General features: G+C 30.8%; 2 protein-coding genes across 7 annotated transcripts; both read right to left on the bottom strand.

The window, feature by feature from the left end:
* Positions 1-202: 202 nt before the first annotated feature.
* LOC113873029 (protein indeterminate-domain 12-like) lies at positions 203-3,937 on the bottom strand. The gene is made up of 3 exons (XM_027510980.1): positions 3,694-3,937; positions 3,164-3,560; positions 203-1,287 (listed from the first exon to the last, which is right to left on the bottom strand). Exons 1-3 carry the CDS (start codon positions 3,851-3,853, stop codon positions 525-527), a joined length of 1,320 nt encoding a protein of 439 aa, XP_027366781.1. The 5' UTR covers positions 3,854-3,937; the 3' UTR covers positions 203-524.
* Positions 3,938-13,881: 9,944 nt separating this feature from the next.
* LOC113872069 (heat stress transcription factor A-7a-like) lies at positions 13,882-16,740 on the bottom strand. 6 transcript variants are annotated; one of them, XM_027509304.1, is made up of 5 exons: positions 16,134-16,740; positions 14,881-15,925; positions 14,666-14,776; positions 14,428-14,466; positions 13,882-14,336 (listed from the first exon to the last, which is right to left on the bottom strand). In XM_027509304.1, exons 1-2 carry the CDS (start codon positions 16,443-16,445, stop codon positions 15,206-15,208), a joined length of 1,032 nt encoding a protein of 343 aa, XP_027365105.1. In that variant the 5' UTR covers positions 16,446-16,740; the 3' UTR covers positions 13,882-14,336; positions 14,428-14,466; positions 14,666-14,776; positions 14,881-15,205. The 6 variants fall into 6 exon arrangements, with proteins under 6 accessions (XP_027365105.1, XP_027365106.1, XP_027365104.1 ...); XM_027509305.1 differs by having other exon boundaries at positions 13,886-14,226; positions 14,670-14,776; XM_027509303.1 differs by having other exon boundaries at positions 13,887-14,336; positions 14,670-14,776.
* Positions 16,741-20,645: the final 3,905 nt, after the last annotated feature.

Genomic DNA, 20,645 nt, shown 5'->3' with positions numbered 1-20,645 from the left:
ATGCATGTATAGCTAGCAGACATACTTATATATGCATCTATATTATATTCATCTCATTAATTAATTAAGTTAGCATTTAGTGTATACTTGTATAACAACAGAAACTAGAAAGAAATAAGGAGTGTACTTTCAGAAAACAACTCTATAAGGACAAAGGAAAAAAAGGAAACAGTGTCAAACCTAAAACACATTCATGATTCATCTAAGAAACATATATAAAGCGTTTAACATTGTAGTTCATAGGAGTAAAAATAAGCCAAAACTTAAATACAATACCAGTACCACAAGTACTATGTTTGGTGTTTATAAATAGACATTTGCAATTGATACTCTTATCTCGATAATCAGAATCGCCAGCAATTATCGAAATAAAATGTCGATTCTAATTAAAAAAAAAAAAAACCATGATACTGCATGTATTCAAGTTTTGCTAAAATACAAGTTCGTACAAGGTTCAAGACAAAGGAAATTGAGTTGCCCAATCTACCCTAGCTCATAGTTTTGGAATCACTCTTTTGTTTATGTTAACAATTTCCCCACGATTCGGGGGCAGTTGTCGTACCAAGGAATCCAAATCCTTGTTGGGACTTGAAAATTGAGTTGTGATGGTGCTCATAAGGTTGTTGTTGGTACTCTACGCTACCCCCCGTAAACGTTAGCATATCCTTCATGTCGATGCTAACGTCAACCGCGCCGCCGTTGGTATCGCCGGTGAGGCCCAGAAAGTCCCTCGTGAGACGGTCATTATTTTTAAGGTTGGAAGTAGTATTTAGGCCTCTCATGTTCATGTAGCGTTCGGGTGGCACCGAGTCGAGCTGAGTCATGGTTCCGAACTCGGACATGCTGAGGTGAGTCACGTGACTCTGCTGAGTAGGGCCCGTGATGGCAGCGGCACCGACGGTTGCAGCCTTCTGGAGAAGTGCAGTGGCCGAGAGGTGTGCTGACGTGGCAGCGGTGGAGGTGCGGACGTGGAGATCACGGAAGGGTGAGGTTATCATGTTCTTTTGGTGCTGATGAAGAAATGGGGCGTTGTTGGGGATGTGAAAGTTTTGAGCTTCAGGCTTGATGTTGGGGTGGAGCAAAGTAAGGTTGCTAGGGTTAGGGCTTTGTTGAGATGGGTCCCAAGGAGTGATGTGGTTTTGGAAGTTATTGTGTTGGGTTGGGAAGAGAAAGAGGGAGGGGACTAATGGGTTTGTGTTGGTTGTGGCTATTTGGTTTGCCGTCAGTCTTGCACTTTCTTCAGCCAATGCATCACAGAATGCTCTGTGAGTTATGAAGCTGTCCTTCCTGCAGTTTTTTATACAAATAAAACAAACACGAAATTGCTTTATTAACTGCAATGCAGAGAAGACAAGTCTTTATTCCTGCATGTATGTGGCATTACCCAAGAAACTAAAAAAAAAAACGAGATGAGTTAATTAATTAACTGGGAGAAAAGGGTTTCGTTACTCCTGTTTTATTCAATATGTGGTGTAATAACTAGGGAAGGCTGAATTTTGACATGGGGGAGGGGAAAATGATCTCTATCTTAAATTTGTTTATTAGTAATATTAATTAAGAAATTGAGGGTTTAGAGCATTTTATTATTATTTAGTTATAGAGTTGTATTAACATTAGTCTCAATGATTAATGTTAAAGAACTAAAATGACAAAATAAAATTTAAAATATGTATTATATTAAAAATATAAAAGGTTGAATAAAAAAAGCAGCCTTATCAAAACCGTTAAAAAAAGGTGTGAATGGAAGTAATGGATTTTTGCTTTGCTTTTCTTGTGGATGAAGTGCATTGTGCATGGAAATGTGAAGTTTGCATAACCGAAGGAGGGCTTATTACGTCCTTGTGGAATGTGCCCCGTTTGCAAAAAGGTGAGGAAAATCATGCATGGGAGAGGGGGCAATAGTCCACACTCCACACACGGATTGAATAAGTGCAAAAGGCTTATACAAAATGGGACATGAGTTATGTCGCAGGTCAAATTTAAAGTAGGAGAGAGAGGCGCAGAAATGAATGACAATTGATGGATGCCCTTATGCTTTATGCATGCAGAAATGGGCATAAAATTATTGTACAAAACTTAAAACGGGCATTAAAATAATAGTTATTATCAAAATAAAATGTCAATTTTAATTTTAAAAAATACTAAGTTTTATCAAAAATCATTATTGACTCAGAAAGTGGAAGGATTATTGGTAATGTTTGTTATGATGACGGAAGTTTTGGGAAACCAGAGCTCATGCACGACTCACAGATGAGCAATTGAAATGAATCCCATGTATCCATTGATGAAGCAAGAGGAAAGTAACTTAGCATATCAGATATTTTTGCAGATTTATCAGATTTCACAATGATGAAGGTTCAGACAAAAAAAATGGTGTTTTCAATAAAATAAAATTAAGAAAAAGTAAGAAATCATCACAAATTTTCGAACAATATTAATTATACTTCTTTTACTTTTCAGTAGACAAAAATAGATCTCCATCATTTTCTTAGAGACTGCAGCCACTCCATATACGCACATATTTGCATAGAGAGAGAAAGAGTAGAAGTCTAGAAAACAATTGAGCACACTCTGACACACTTGGAATTTTTGTGTAGCCTAAAACCCTATGAATTGAAGACTTCAAATTTTTGGACATAATGTAAAAATAGTATATATCATGGTCTTCATGCTGACATGCATGTGCATGCATCATGAGGTAAATTGCGAAAAAAAATAAAAATTAACACCAACAAAATGCTATTGAGTCACAGATAATACAGTAGACAAAAACAAAATAGGTGTGGATTGTGTTTTTTGTTGTTAATTGCCGCTCATTCATTTGGCAGTTTTAGGATTGAGAAACAGGTAAAGTTTCAGTCTCTCTTGCAAATTGACACTTGTATATTAGCTGTGTCTACTTTCATGCAACCTGCCATGGCATTTAAACTTTTAAAGCAAAGAAAAATTCCAGGGCGAAATAAAACTTACCATTGTTATGTAAGAACAAAGACCCACCAAAACAAAAAATAATAAAAGAAGCCCTTTTGATATATAAACATGAGACTCCCCATCTACAGTAAAAACTCATCAACAGGAGAAAAAATGGATTTGATTTATATCGATATATGAACAATTAATTAAAAATTACTAGATAAACAGTAGACGTGATATATATGAGTACCTGGAAAAAAGGGTTCCACAATCACATCTATATTCTCTAGTACCACAGGTTTTGGAGTGAGCTTTCCAATCTGACTGAACCGCATAGATCTTTGAGCACTTGTCACATTTCCACTTTTTCTCTCCATGCTTTCTGCAGTAGTGTTTCTTAATTCCTGTAAGGTCCCCTAGAGCCCTTGAGGGGTTGTGGTGAACACATGAAGGTTCTGGACAAACGTATGCTCTCTTCTTCACCTCTTTGCTGTTCCTTTGCTTCAACTTCCAAGGAAGGTTATGCCCTCTCCTATGAAGCTGAAGGTTCTGATCTCTCTGGAAACCCTTGTTGCAGATCTCACACACAAATCTATTAGTAGCTAGAAGAGTCTTCGGTGATAAAGCAATCACTTCAGCATCTGGGTCTGAAACATGTAACAAAATTAGAAACTAGCACGTCATCAAATAAATAATGATCAATTAATAATCAATTGAAGGGATATACACAAATATATGTTGTATTAATAATCCAAAGAGATTATAAATAATAGAAGTTACCTGGGTTTCCAGGGAGGCTTCTCTTTTTCTTGATTTTCTGAGGCTGCTGTGGATAAATATTGTTTGTGACTACGTGATTAAGTCCGCCAATTCTTGTACCAGAGGAAACACTGGCCTCTTCGGACAAAGAATTCGAATTGGACATAACTGCAGGGAACATTGCCTTTGAAGAAAAACTCCAACTTGGAGGAAAAAAGAGAAGAAAAGCAAGATACGATATTCTAATGTTTTGGTTTGTTTGTTTGCTACAAATCGCAGCTATATATTTATTACTTTGGTTTCGTGATGGCCACTTTTTGCACCTTAGAGAGGCAAGAAATGCAAAATCCTAACTTTGGTTAGGACACAACTAATAATTATAAGCAGTCTTGCTAGTGAACAGGTGGCAGTGACACATGGACAGAGAAAGGCATCATTCACTTTGTGATAAAATAAAATAAAAATAAATAAAAAGTTAAATTAAATAATTAATCTCGTGAAGAGAGGAGATGATGATGGTGGGTTATTTTTCAAGTCGCTGTCTAGGCCATGGATTGCTTGTCTGAACTAACACTGCACAATTATTTCAGACATATACACATATATCTCTTTCCAATCTCTCTGTGTATGTGTGTGTGCGTGTGTCTATCTACGGAGAATCATATTCATCAAGAGAATCCACCATGCAATCAAAAACATTGAAAAAAAACAAAAGATATTTCCTCAGCATGCACAATCTCATCAGTACTCAATAACCTGTTTTTTTCTTAGTGTATCTATTTGAATGTACAAAGAAAAATTCAGTAACTGGGTATTTGTAGATAATAATAGAGTATATAGAAGAGAAGGTGATGATGACAGTGGTAGCCTAAGGAGGAAGTGGTGGCAAATTATAATACATATTTAAATTAGATTAAACAAAAAAGGAAACTTGGGTAAAAAAAATAGCCAATGGGACTAAAAAAGGCCAAGAAGTCTGCTGAGAGAAAAAGATAGAGGTGGATGACGGGAGTGACCGGGCAAAGACCAGGAAGTATCCTCACCCATTTGACTCGTAAAATTTTCCTTTTACTTTTATGATTTTTATGACAAATAAATAAGTAAAATCGCTTGCACACTTTTTTTTTATTATAAGCACTTTTTACGTAAGATATCTTATTTAAGTCAGAAAAGTTTATAATATTATAAAATTAGCTTTTTTAGTAAAAATAAAATCATTTACAAAATTTGGATTCCAAAAATTATTTAACAAGAATCAAGTCAACTTTTGTTAGTCTCTTGAACACTTTTGTAGTTTATTATTTATACGTCTCTTTCAGTATTTATAGGAAAAATATATATAAGATTAGAAATTTTCATTTTGGCAAGGGTCTGATGGCACTTCTACCTTTTCTTTTGTTAATGTGATAAACACCCAAATCTCAAAAGGGCCTCGGAATGATTTTAAAAAAGAGGCATTGCACGATAATTAAGAAATATATAATAGAAGAAGGAGAAGCTAGAAAAGCTTGTGAAAGGCATATTGGCCGAGATAACCCCACAACTAACATGATTGATTCACTAATTGGCATCCAACTTATACAGTACACGTATGGAATGATAATCTGGCAATAATCATATATTTTGCAAAGGATAATAACAGGTACATATCCATCCGTTTCTTTATATTATACATATATGAAACTAAGTAGCAAATGGCAATATAAGGGCCAGATCAGTGAATTCCAAATTCCTTGAAATATAAAACTTTGTCAGAGAACATAGCTCTTCCGTCAATTTTATGCATTTCAAAAATTAATAATTAAGTAGCAATTGGTTTAACATAAAATTTTAACACCGTATTAAAAATATGGCACAACAACGAAAAAAACCTGTAAAATGTATACGTGTTTAAATATACTTTTTAAAGTTCTTATGGTTTTAGTTATAAAAAAATAAAAAAGTTCTCGATCGTAGTCTTAAACCTTTTCGATGATATATACAATAATTCATAACTCATCCAAATAGCATGTTCTCTCGATCATGTGTGTGTATATATATACTTTCCTCAAGCTTATTATTTGGTTCGTGGAATTTAATATCAAATAATTGAACCATTATATTCTTGAGGATTTTCTGCCACTCTATCTTAGAGTGTTATTCTCTTGCATCCTAGTTTGTAGAGAAAGTGCTCAAAGAAACCCCACTAAGGGGAATTTGCAAAGTTTTCTTCTTTTCTTCTTTTCTTACTCTTTATTCCAAACCCAAATCTAAAGCTACGGAAGGATAGCACAAATTGTCCATTTTAGCCATTTCATTGATTAAAATCAGCTATAGGTTGCTGTTTAAACTTGCATTGGCTTAAAGGTCAAAATTGTCTTTGTGGGCATAAACATTGGCATTCGCTAACTTTAGGGCCATGCGTGGGCTACTACCGTAGCAGCAGCCATGCAAACCATTACATGAACCTTAGGCGTGTATGAAATAGGACCCATCATCATAAATTAGATCTTTGTGACTACACACGGCCAGTTTCAGATTTACTCTTCAGGTATACGTACATGTATATAATTTGGAATCCAATGTGGGTTCTTTTCATCCTAGCTTAAGGAATCAGCAGGAATATTACGATTAGATTCAAATTTAGCTTTAGTTAGTTTCTCAGAGGAAGATATGCAGATTACATATGCTTAGATTATTAAATGAAAGTTAGTATCCATGCATATAGATAGATAACGACGTCCTAATTTAAAGAGACTTCACGGCTAAATTGATTTGAGTTAAAGATGGAATTATTTACTTTATGGGATAACTCAGTTAAATTCTTGTAAAATTAACTTTTCAAAATTAGCCTTGAGTTGGATCGATTCTCTCCCTAAATTCTTGCAGGAAATTGTTCATAGACTTGGAAAGTTGGATGAGTAAGTTTGTTGAGCACACTTGCATACTATTGAAGATTATGATGTGGCTGATGGATGGCCTTTCAATTTTGACCAATTAATCAAATAAGATAATTGTTTGAGATGTGGGCGCCTACCTTTTTAACGCTTTATGTAGAAAATCCTGTATTTTATACTAATAAGTGCCTTTAAAATATAAATTAATTTTTTTTAACAACAAGCATTTCTGAACTTGAAAAGTAAAAGCTGACGCATTCTTAGATCAGCACACACTCGATCATGCATGCCATGGATGTAACATGTTAAGAGTAACAGAAAATTACTTTATGACTGGTGCACGCTTTCACATAATATGACGTTTTAAGACGATGATGAGAACATATATGAATCTTATCAGGTCGATCGATTAATAGATATATTCTGTTTTCTTTCTAAGTGATTGATGCACACATACATATGGGGTTATGATAACAATCTCATAATAGTGTTTCAGTCTTGGTTTTCTAATTTCATCTAATTCCCTTACAATATATTCCTCATGTTACTGTGTAGTTCTGCAATATTCTGCATGCAGAGAGAGAGAGAGAGAGAGGCATATTGATGATGAGTGGAAAAGAATGCCTCATCTCCATGCGGGCCAGACATTATTCACGGGTTCTTCTATTACTAGATTCTCGCATCATCGCAAACCAAAACTTGTAGCTCCCTAACGTACCCACCAAGGGTTCTAAAATAAGGATATAATTAGATATATGCAACCATGCTTTCAGATTATTGTATTCTTTTCCTTCGTATATAACTCAGGATTCGTTTGACAACTATACAAAAATATACAGGATAATTTATTTTATTTTTAATTTTTATTGAGTTAATAAGATATAATGATTTATCACTAAATTGGTGAGATGGGTCTGGTCTTATACACCCCCAAATTCAATTATTAATAAAGCTATAGTAAAAGTTTAATATAATAATTATTTATATAAATTAATAAAAATATTTAAAGTGTTTAAGGACTCATGTATCTTTCAAAAGAAAAAAAATTATATTTTTACATGATATTTCTTCAAAAACTATAATGATTATGAATTTATGTTTAAACAAATAGTTTTAAAAGTGTATAGTCATAGTAATTCATATTTATGCAAAAATTGTATGTATGTATATATATATATATATATATATATATATATAGTTATTTAATTAATTAAAACGAAGTGATGCATTTGATAAAAGTAATAATTAACTTGTACTCGTGACATATTGAACTCGCAAAAATAAATGCTTTCATCCTACTTTTTTGTGTGTGTGTGTATGCAATAAAGATATCTTCACTTAATAATTAAATATTAATTATTTTCAAAATGTAAAAGTAAGAGTTGTGCTTCTTTAATAATGTCATCTTAAACTTTTGGAACTCAAGTTTTGTACTTGAAAGTCTCAACTATATGTTAACAGCATGTGTTGGACTTTGCTGATAAAACAAATAATTGCATATATTTTCTCATATACCGGTTTCTATGAAAGTTATTTCTGTAATTTCTCGGTTAGAGCATTCCCTGTTCATCCTCATTCACTGATTTTGACAATTTTAGGAGAAAAGATAACATCATGTTTTTAAAAAAAGGCAACTGGACTCAAAATATTTTTTTTACGAAATTATATTCATTCTGCTCTAAGAAAAAAAAATTAATTAAATATGTGACTTAAGAAATGTAAGATTGTGTATTATTTGATTTAACTAATTCTTTTAGATTTTCATCCCCTTCTAAATCATAACCTATGATTTGTATTTAAGTTAATCGCCGCCCCTCTTCTAGAAGAAAATCAATCAAATCATAATCTCCTTAATTATTTTTTGTCTCCATGGGACTTCTTCTGCAAGGATCGCCACTAAATTATATGCTACAATGGATTATATTAAATAAAAATTGAAGGTTGCAGCTGAAAACGTGTTCATATACAACTGCTAGTGACATATCTTAGGGGCGAGAAGGAGCCATAGCCTCTCTCTCTCTCTCTCTCTCTCTATATATATATATATATATATATATATTATGTATATACGTATGCTTCTTGTAGTGAAATTAAATTAACGCATATAAATATGTTAACTAGTTTGATCTTCTCAAAATATCTGGTCTTCCACCGCTGACATTAAGGTATATAAATCAATTTTATAAAATAAATTTGCAGATTTTTCATTATATTATTTTTTTTGTTAGCAAACAATCTCATTTTATGCATGGGAAGTACATGAGGAGTATCGCAGTCTTTACATATTATTAATTTCGATGGTTAGATATTTTATGTTTTGTTTTATACATGAAGATGAGTAAGAGGAGCACCTAGTCTACTCTTCCCTTCTTTTCTCGTGTGTTCTTTACTTCACTTTATTTTATTCATTAATAATCTATTGAGTGAGTGTGGATGTGTGTTTCAGTTATATTTCTGTTTTCTAATTTACTAATTAAGTTTATCATCATCCATGAAATTACTAATTACCTTTTTAAGGTATGTTTTGAAAAGAAGGAAATATATATTTTTAAAAATAAATATAAAATGATAAATTAACATATATTAAATGTTTTAAAAATTTATTTATCATCGTAAATAATGTATATATTTTTCAATTTAAAAATAATTATATTATCATTCACACTCTCTTCTTTTAAAACACCTTTTCATCACTAGAAAAAAATAAAGAAATAAAACCTTTTCATCAACCCTTTAAAAAAATATACTATGTGGTATTCTTAATTAAAGGCAAGTTAAGAAAATAAGACTAAAGGTATGTTTATATAATTTTCTTAAAAAATATTCATAAAAATAAAATAAATCAAAATTTTCCTATAAATTAAAATCAAATTATTTTTATTTTTTTAAATTTATTAAAAATTTTCAAAACTTGTAGTGCGTAAATTAATTTAATTTAAACATATGAAAACAAATTATTTTTTCCTTTATATATTTTTTTAAAATTTTATTTAAACTGAGTCTAAATATATATACAAAATATTTATTTCTTTTAAATAAAAATATTTATTTATCATTAATTTAATCAAGACATTTTATAAATATATATTTAATTTAAATTAAGGATAAATAGTGTTTCAATTATTCATTTTATACAATTTTCACTTTAAAAACATTAAAATGATGTCACATGAAAAAGAAAAGGCAAAGGTCAAGCCACCCTGAAAAAAAGAGAGGCCAACATATTAACTGGATATAATGAGAGATACTTAAAAGGTAAGGACAAAAATGAGTTTAGCTATTCATAAGTTATTTGAGCTCAGCACATTAAATATTTGATTAAAATTTTTATTTAATTAAATAAATAAGTTTAAATTTAAAATTCACAAATAAAATTTTAATTTCAAGTAATCAACACATTTAGAACATCACACATGGACAATTCTTTGTACCCGTATATTAACTTTGTCACTAACACCCTTATATTGTATTAAGTAAAATCATGCGAAGAACTAATTTTAATTATAAAACTAAAACGAATTAGTAAAATTAGATTTTAATAAAATTAATTGTAATAAATCATCAAAATTATATATACATATATGTATGAATTTTATATTCATTTTTTCAAAAAATTTGAAAATTTTCTAAAAGTAAATATCTAATTGATGAAATTACAGAAAAGAGACGTTGGAGAATTTTCTATTTCGAGGTAAACACAACCTGGCAACTTGCTGTTGTTACGTTCAATCATTTCTTTCCTTTCTTGTACTGGTTATCTCTTTTTTAGTTGCTCTTTTACTGTTTATTCTTGACATCATTTATTGTCATTCATAGAGCCTACATTAGGGCATTTACAAGGCCCAAATGGTCAATGGCTATGGATCTATAGATCCAAAGCTTGCAACCCATAAAATTAAAGGCCTCCTTTCTGTAGATGATTGACAATTATGGGTCCCAAGTTCTAACAACAATCCAAATTGGCTTATGTTTCAAATAGTTGAAGGAAATGAAGGGCACAAAATGTTCCAACAAAAATATGCCTATGCAACCAATGTCGAGAGTAAAACTTGAGTGAATGGCTTGGTTTTGATATCTTTTCAAAATCATGTCGGCTCATGCTGGTTGAATTTAATTCAAAGGGAAAAAAAGATTTTGTTTATTAAAATGAAATGATTCCATGTTTTTGAACCAAGCCGTGCTTCGTACAAATTGTCATATATCCAATTTGGTCATTACAAGTTAGCATGACAGCCTTGACCAAATTAATCTTCTCATAGAATTGAACATTACAAGCATATACTACATCAATGATATTTAGTATTAGTAGTTATGAATAATTTATATAATAAACTTCTAGATACTTTAAGGTTGAAACTAAGTTTTGTTCTAGCATATGCTTTTGGAACGTAATGATATTAAAATTAAATCGAGCTTATATTTGTTTTGCACAAATACCCTTAAACTTATTATTAATTATTAGAATATTTTTTAAAGAATGTAATGATATTTTACTTTATAATTAAACAGATATGCTCATGATTGTCTTATCCAGCTTAGAAATTGTTGTTTCAGTAGAAAGTACTTATAGTATAATTTAAGATAATATATAATTATAATTTAACATTTAAATTTATAAAAATTTCATTTCATACAAAATCATTGACGTTATAATTATCATGCATAGAGGTAAAGAATGTAATTAAGTGAAAATTGTAACAAGAAGTGGAGGAGAAGAAGAAGATGGTGGCTCTTGGCGTGTACAACAGATGGCGAGGAGGGATGAGAAAATTGCAAATGGTCCCACACAGTTGTTTTGAATGGAATCTTTTCAAATGGTTTTGACCAGAGAAGCGTAAGGCAATAGAGTGCAGAGTAGAAGACATGCATGATTCTATTCTTAGAACAATCATTGCCAACATCTATCAATCAATGTTGCAGTATAAATAAATGACTAATGCATGCTGTGTTGCTGTTTCCTCTTCCAAAACTCCAACTCGTTACGAGTATCAAGATTAGTTGCTTTCATTTTTTAAGATAGAAAATGTGTAGAACCCCAAGAGATGCATTAATTAAACTGTGGGACACTTATTGTTCCTTTTGGTATTTGTGTTTTATACTTTTGCTCAGTTTTGTGTACTTGCAAAATCAAAAATTGAAAGCATCATTCATAAACTTACTTCATGTAGGTTCACAATTGAATTAAATTGTTCCTTCTATGCAATTGCACTAAACAAGTCTATTAGTATGGCTTTGCAACTCTGTACAAAGATCAGCACAACAAATTAAACTTACCCTCCCCTGTGATTGATATAGCAGAAAAAAGTATTGAGTTTGAGGAGGAGGAAAGTTATTACTAGATGGACTGTCAGCGATGATGATAGTTTTGTATAATTAAATTGTTAGCGAAGGGAGTTATAATTAAAAATATATTATCAACGTTGCTAACAATTCATCTAGTAACTTTCTTCCTCCTCAAGCTTAATTTGATATAAAATCACTGAAAAAAAAAAGTAACTTCTGCAAATTGATACCTGAGGAGGGTGTTTGAGTAATTATTTTTAATGAAATATTTGATGTTCTAGTTCACTAAATTTTAAATTTAATAAGCATACAAATAACCAAATGTGATAAGTAAGAGGCTTCCAGCAAATTTTGTTTCTTGGAGCAAAGTGTTTTGCTTGAATATTCATTGGCTCTTGTTTTGCACTATAGTTAAGTTTTTTTTTTTTGTTTTTTCCTGGTGAATCGATTTGATTTTGATTAACGTTAATAAACACATTCTTCCTTTGGCATATATATATATATATATATATATATATATATATATATATATATATATAATTATTCCAGAGATTGCCAAAACATATATATAATTATTCCAGAGATTGCCAAAACATATATATAATTATTCCAGAGATTGCCAAAACACTTAGGAGAGCTGTTAGCAAACATAGATTTGGGAATTGCTCTTATCTCATTGTCCAAGTACTGCGTGTTTAGCCCTTACAACTCAATTGCTTTTTAAGTTCTAATGTTTTCCACGCCAAATGCATTTATAATTGTGTTGTGATTCAATTTGAATTCTAGTCCAACAGGGAAAGTAAAATCAATTATTGATGAGCCTTTTTGGGAAATTTAATTCGTGTGGTTCTAGTGTATGCATATTAGAATTTTTCCGAGGAGATCTCACTATTTTCGGAAACCATAATCAATATGCATTTGTTATAAAGACCGAGCAGAGCAGGAAATATAAAATTTGTTTCGAATATATATAACTACGTCTAACAATGCTACAACTTTCTGAGTTCTTCAGTATTGTTGTGTTAGGTCTAATTGCTGTGTGGAAGGATTCAACCATTACTTCTTGTTTGCTATACCATTGATTTTAGCACAAGAGTTATTATAACTTGGGACCAATTCTTACATATATTGTAAACTAGAGCAGCAATCCGTGAACATACGAAAGAGAACTAAAAAGCACCCAATCTAAATAAAAATGCATCAAGATTCATTCACCAAAAATTACAATAAATAATTACATAGAAGAAAAAAGTTTCACCAGACCTTGACACCCCACAGTTGTTTACACATTTTTATTATGATATAACTAAAAATAATATTACCAAAAAACTTTTCATACCATTCTATTAAGAATAGAACAATTTCAAAAAATTGAATAGTATTTGTAACACATGGAGAAATTTTATTTTATTTTAATAATATTTTTATAATTATATATTATTATCTTCGTTATAAAGTGTTCATATTTCTATTTTTATTATATTAAACTTATTTAACTACTATTTAAAATTTTTAAATGTTTTATATCATATCATATTTTTCTTTAAGTTATTTTATTATATTTTTATGTTATACGATAGAATATTTTTATAATTGTCTAGGATAATGTATTACCGTTTCATTTTGAAAATATTATTTTATTTTTTTCATTATGATAATATCAATTTACAACTTTTTATTTTTAATACTTACCTTGATGTTTATACTATTACTTATTTTTAATATTATTTTATATTATTGTAATATTAATGCACTTTATTATAATATTATGCTATTTTCATTTCTAATTTTTATAATACAGTTTTTATTAAGCACCTAATGCTTTAATAATACTCGTTAAGAAAAAATAAAAAAATAATTTATAAAAATATTACGTTTAATACATAAAAAACTTGAAAGATTTTATTTTTCTTTTAACATTTTTTACTTTTAAAATTTTAACTAATTATCTTAAAGGTTAACATTGAGAACAACCAATCAAACACTAAATTTAACTCCTCTAAAATAAAGAAAAATATAAAATAAGAAAATAAAAATTTATCCACTGTTAATTTAAAATTAATTATATTTATAAAATATTTAAATTTAAATCAGGGTAAACAAACTTTTATTTTACCTATGTTTTCACTTTAGTGAGTGAGTGAAATATTCTAGACCTTAAATATTCCGTTACGACAAGAAAATAAGCAAGCAGAAGGGTAGAAGTTGCTTTCGAGATAAATCTCTCTAGGATATATCTGCCTTTTTCTCTCTAAACACTCCTCATTCCGTGTATCTGTTGAAACAACACCACAATAATATTTGTAGATGACGACATGACCAGTGGCTCAGAAAACCCAAACAATCACCTCCAATCACTTCATATCCTTCACCTGAATCTCCGACTATACCAGTCCTAGATTATCCGTCCAGGGTAACAATCAATTCAAAAAATTAGGCATGTTAACAACTCAAATAGATGCCAAACCTGATATATAATACAGACCACTATAGTTTTTCCCAAATCTGAAACTTGAAGAGAGAAAGGGAAACAATTCTGTTATATTACTCTAAAGGGGAAGACAGAAAAGAAAATGAAATAAAATCTTATCATTACCTGATCATACTCTAGACTGACACTAGACATCTTGAGAGCCTGCAAGTGCAAATGATTATTTTAATGAGAATGGAACCTGAAGGTGCATGTGATGACACTTTATTCATACTACAGTTATGTACCATCATCCAACCATAAAGCTATCTGCGGCGGTTTTTTTTTTTCCTTTCTTTCTGACCACACAACAGCAAAGGATAAACACACCAAAAAAATAATTAGGAGGGGAATAAAATCAAACCGACAACGTTAATTAACGACCCACTGGCTCTTGATAAGCAACATTCAGTTATGATTGTTGGAGTTCGGCTACTTCTTGTCCATTCTACACCTTCTGAGTGATCTACATTCACTGAGAGTTATTAAAATTACAAGAAGCATGACATATATATCTGGGTTCATATGATGCGGTACACATTTACATAGGTGTTTGAGGGGGTGAAAAAAAAACTGAACCTTGAGGTGAATAATGACCATTATCCCTACCAAAGATTCTTGTCCAAGCACCAGCACTAGCAGCAAGCTACCCCATTAAACATTGAGAAAAGTGAGAATTGGGGGTTTCACACCAAGTGCTACAAAAGGACATATAATAGAGTTAGAAACACCAAAAGCAAATTATTTCCGTTCTGCTTCTAATTTTACTGTATTGCCAATTAGGATGACTTTTGACTCCACCAGTGTGATGCCTCTTATGGATAAATATTGACTTTGACATGACTTGAATTTTGAACCTAATCGACAGAATGAAAAAGGGGTTAATCTTGATTCAGTGGTTCACTCAATGACTTGAATCCAAGCAACCCAATTGATTGGCCAACACGTTGACATCTTCATCTTCATCTTTATCTTCAGCTGTTGGAATGTCTAATCGACCCTCAAATTTCTCACTAAACAGTAGTTCTTCCCAGAACTCTTCATCAAGTTCTCTATCAACTCCTTCCTCTTGGCCAACCATTTCCTTTCCAAAACCCTGCATTTCCATAGCTAACATCTCCAACTCAGACACTCCAAATTCTACGGGCTCAACTTTAACAGTGCTCCTTCCTTCACCCCCACTTCTAGTAGTTGAATCTCCTAGCTCAATTTGCCTTCTCCTCTTTTTGGTCAAGGCTTCTTCAAGCTCCTTTCTTTTCTCCTTCTGCTGTAGCAGTTGGTGTACAAAGGCTGGATTTTTTATAGCTCTAGCTAAGAATGCCATCATTTGCTGCTGCTTGATTTCTGTCCCTTGTAACCTTTGCTCCATCTCCATCATGCACATTCTGGTATTCTGTTGCTGCTGTCTTAGATTCACAAGCTCCATCATCAACACCCGCTTGTCCTGCCTCAAACGATCGATCTCTTCATCCACCCTAAAACGTCCAACTTCGACACACTGTTGATCTTGTGCTAGTTGGGAAGGTGCCTTCCTTCTCCTTATATTCCTCAACAAGTGGCTGTGCCCTCTCATGAATCCTTCATTTGCAAACTCCCATCTATCTGGATCAATTTTTCTAAAACCCTGTCAAATTGAACACTACACATGACTATGAAAAATAAAAATATTAAAATTGGACAAACTGAGAATAGTTTGCTATAACAAATGGCTTTAGTTATTCAATAAAGCATAGAATTAGTTTCTTTATTAACAAGAAAAACATTAAACCACATAGGCATTAAATTTGATGGAAAATTTTTAATTAAAGAGATTATGATTAAATAATACATACATAAGTGTTTAGTTGCCTGACAAAGCTTGAGAAATTGTTGTGCTTGAAGTATCTGGGAAGAAGAGCAGTGGAGAAGGCATGTGGGTCCCAAACCACAAAGCTGGTGCCATCTTTGCTCCAAGAAACTACATGGTTGGTTGTTGGGTCGCCCACCACATCAAAAGTTTTGGTGAGAAATGGAGGGGTTCCCGTGTCATGAAGCCCCTCCATTGGCTGTGGAGGGGGAATCATTGGTGTATATTCACCACCTGATTGATATGATGATGAGGGTTCTAAGTATTCTTCTTTCACTACTGGATATGTATAATCCATTCTCAATTTTTTTGCTTGTTCTGATACGTGAATTTTGTTATTTTATTTATGCTTCTAAGGTAGATTGTTATCTTAATAATTAATACCAGCGTGGTTTTTTCAGTAAGAAAACTTACACTAGACAGCATAGAGTGGAAAATTGAATAGTATTAAAGGGGAAGCTTGCACAAGTGAGTTGAGGCTAAGTGCAACAGTGAGGAAAGAAGGGAGAAAAGGTATAGAGAAAGGGAAAGTCTATTACATGATAAGAAACGAGGTTGAAGAGAAAGATTATGAATGAAACAGGAAGAACATTTTGGAAAGTCGTTTAAGGGGGATTATATAGGAGAAAAAATTGGAGTATGCTGAAAAAGGAATAATTGATTAGAAAGTTCTAGATATCTTAGCCCCTCCCCCGTGAAGCAATTGGATGGGATAGCGAGAGAGGTTGGTCCCTAGGTTTGGAAAATTCTGGAAGTTACGGAGGCCAGCTTGGTGGAGTGGCATAAAAGGATTGGTTTTGGCTGTCACATTGATTTTATTATATATATTATTTGATTGGTTGCAAGTCAAATTGATTCAAAACCACAAATAATTGTTAGCATAGAGGGAAGAAAGCAAGAAAGAGCAGGCTTTTCCTTCTGGCTGTACCTGATTGGTTGGAGTTAAGCTAAATTCATGATTTCATGGCACGAAAATTTTAAGAATAGCATTACTCAGCATTTTCATACATACTTGCGCAAAGATATCATCAGCTCAGAGTGTCAGATGCTTTATTGTTTAAGGAGGATTTATATTACTAATTTATTCTTTTAATTGTTTTTTCATCGTAAAATATATCGATTCAAAGATTAATGTTCTACATATTTACGTGTAGTTTATTAATTTAATAGTTTGACATTAATTATTTTGTTTTCTCTTTAAAAAATATCCATTTGATAGGGTCTTGAGCTTATGCTTTCGTTTTGTATTTCTGGTTTTTGTTTCTACTAGCAACTGGGTAAAATATATATCTTTTATTTTGAAATAAAAGCTGTCATGATTTATTTAAATTGATTATTCGTTTACAGAGAACAATTTTTAAATTTTGAATTATTTCTTATAACAGGACGCGGAAACAAAAGTTAGCACGAGTTAATATTAATTATTACCAGCGTGTATATCTTGATCTCCATCCAACATATTATAAAATATATATTAAAAAAAGTATATTACCAGCATTCTTCTTCTTAGTATGATGCATGTTCCTTACATAATACATTGTTTATGATAAAAACGTGTTTTAAGACATAAATTTAGCAAGCAATAACAATTTAAGCACATCAATGTCAATAAATGCTCCATAAGGTTCAGGAAATCAACGATACTCCAAAAAAGTTTAAATAAAATCGTGCAAAGGCAGAAACGTTGCAACAACGCAGCTTGGCAGCTACTAGCGTGACGTGGCATCGTAGTGCATTGAAGTCCATGCTCTAGGAATGCGAGCGGTGAGCCAGCACTGTCATGTTATAAGGTTAACATTAAATAAAAATATTTTTTATCATAAAAATGTAAGATACTTTCAAAAAATAGAGAATAGAAGGATTTAGAATACTACGCCCACGGGCAACTTGCTACGGTCAGAATAAAGTCGTTACCAAGCTATGTCAAGTTTCAATCACACAGTGACACGTAACAATAATAAAAAACAGTTAAGATTTTTTTATCATATTTTTTATTAAATAATAAATGTTATAAAATTAATATATTAATAATATTAAATGTTAGAACTACACATAAAAAATTATTATTGTTTATTCTTTTGACGTATATCCTTATATTCATGTTAACGAAGAAATTACAGAACCTTTAAATACGGTGGTGGCTGTATCGTACACAAGTTCTGTAACGTTCTCGAATGTACTAGATTTTGTATTTGAATGACATGACATCTTATGTTTAATTTGGTTATTGGTTCTTATTGTTAAGGACAATTTCTGTTTTCTTTGCCCTCTTGGAAGGTGACGGTGATGCAATTTTCGTGCCGGGCCCTGTCTGTCATGCAACTGGGACACATTTGCACGTCAATTTGCATCTGTCTTAACTACCATTGAAGCTCATTTGTTAATTCATATTCATCAACGTCAAGAAGAGGGCTCGTGAGTGAGAAGAAATAACAATCAATGGATACACAAATGAGTAAATAACAACCTTGTAAATAAATTGTCCTGGATTTGATTTTCAATAAAAATATAATTATTCTCATTTTTATATAGTTATTTTTGTTGAAGTAAATACGATATTGGGGTTTTTTTTTATCTATTAAAAATATTTTTTAATTAACAGTTAAATATTACCATTAAGCACTAAATTTATTAACACCAAAGTATTTCAACTTAACATGTGATCTATTATAAATCTATACTCTCATTTTAACATTTTTAGTATATATAAAACTTCGTTATAGGTCTAGTATCTGTGGAGGGAAAGAAAAATATTAATTATTGTAACATTCACATATTTTGTTTGAAAAAAATGTTTTATTGCATTATTTGAGAATGACATAAAAATCATATAATAAAACAGTGTATATTATTAGTGAATATGAATCAATTTAAATCTCGATAATTATGTCATGTTAGGAGATGTAAAATGAGTTAGTAATATGTTTAAAAGTATATTAATAAGAAAATTTTCCTTTTAAAATTGTCTAGAATATTTTAAACAACAAAATTACTCAAACTTGTAATTCAGTCACTCTCTCTCACCTTTGGATAGAACCGGTACTAAAATCCTAATATGTCCGAAAAGGAAAAATGAAAAATCAACCATGGATCGATGAACCCACTCCTGAAAGTGCTTGGTGATCTTTGACTCAACCTGTAATATCGGAACATTGTGCTCCAACGATGACTACCACTATACGTTGCTGGAGTTGACACTCTCTCCATGTTTGTATTTTGTCTATCATAGCCTCTCAACAAGGTTCAGTTTTCACTGTGGAATTCATATTCTCCATGGTCCATGCATGTGGCTTATAGGCTCTTGTTTTTATTTTTCCTTGAGAAAAAATGTATATATAACTTTATTTCTGCAAATAGAATGAAACTATAGACAAAATGAAACTGTAATCGAGTTCAAAGACATAATGCATATATAGACAAAATAAAGATAAGTTTATAGTACAATTTAATATATGTATATATTTATATATACAAATAGTTTTAGTTTATTAGTTAGGTCAAACGCAATTTAAAAGAAAAACCAAAAATATTTAATAATAACCGAACATACTTTTTTAGAAAAGTACGTTCATTTAAAGTAAACATGATTATATTACAATTCAACGTTAAATCAAACTTAATGCATGTTTGAATGACATTAATTTTGCTTAAATGCATACTCACTTAATTTTTACAAAATAGTTTAATAAATATCAAGCTCTATAGTTTGACTTCATTTTAATTTTAGTATTATAATTTTTTTGGATATTAATTCTTGTGATTTTGCTTGTTTGAAATTTGGTTCATCTATTATTAATACTTTAATTACAATTATAGATGATAAGAAATAAGATTGAATAAATCGAAAAGGAGAAGGGATTATAGGAATTAAAATCTAAATGGGTGAAAATTGAAAGATGAATATTCACATAAGAATAATAAAAAGACTAAAATTCAAATTGGATACAATTTCAACGTTAATTATAAAAAAGGACAAATGTACGTACACCACTCAAATTAAGTCATATTTAAACAATTTTATTTTCAAATACAAAATATTTATTAGTCCAAATTAAAAGGACTTAAGTCTCTTATTTTACTTTTTATTTAAATAAGCGATGAAGTATAATAAAACAAAAATATCATATTATTATTTGAAGTCTTTCTTATTATAATATAAAATAAAATTTGTATGATATTGTTCGAAGAGTATGTTAAACGGCAGAAAAGTAGTGAATAGTAAACAAGTTGCATCATATGATTCAAAATCAAAGGAGTAAAAAGAATATTAATTAAAATAAAATGAGAAAAATTATGTATTGAAATCAATTAAAAAGAATCGTGCAACAACATTTTTAAATAATGGATTAAAATAATTTTATTTATTATGATTAATTTTAGTAACAAAATTATATCATTAAACTTTGATATAATAAAATTTTATTAAAGTTATTAATTAAATTATTTCTTGAAATAAACTCTAAAACTTTCCATTTTATCTTAGCAGCAAAACTCATCT

This window comes from Abrus precatorius, unplaced genomic scaffold (assembly GCF_003935025.1).
Source record: "Abrus precatorius isolate BTA unplaced genomic scaffold, Abrus_2018 Scaffold7, whole genome shotgun sequence".
Classification (NCBI taxonomy): domain Eukaryota; kingdom Viridiplantae; phylum Streptophyta; class Magnoliopsida; order Fabales; family Fabaceae; genus Abrus; species Abrus precatorius.
This window is presented reverse-complemented; position numbering and strand designations above follow the sequence as displayed.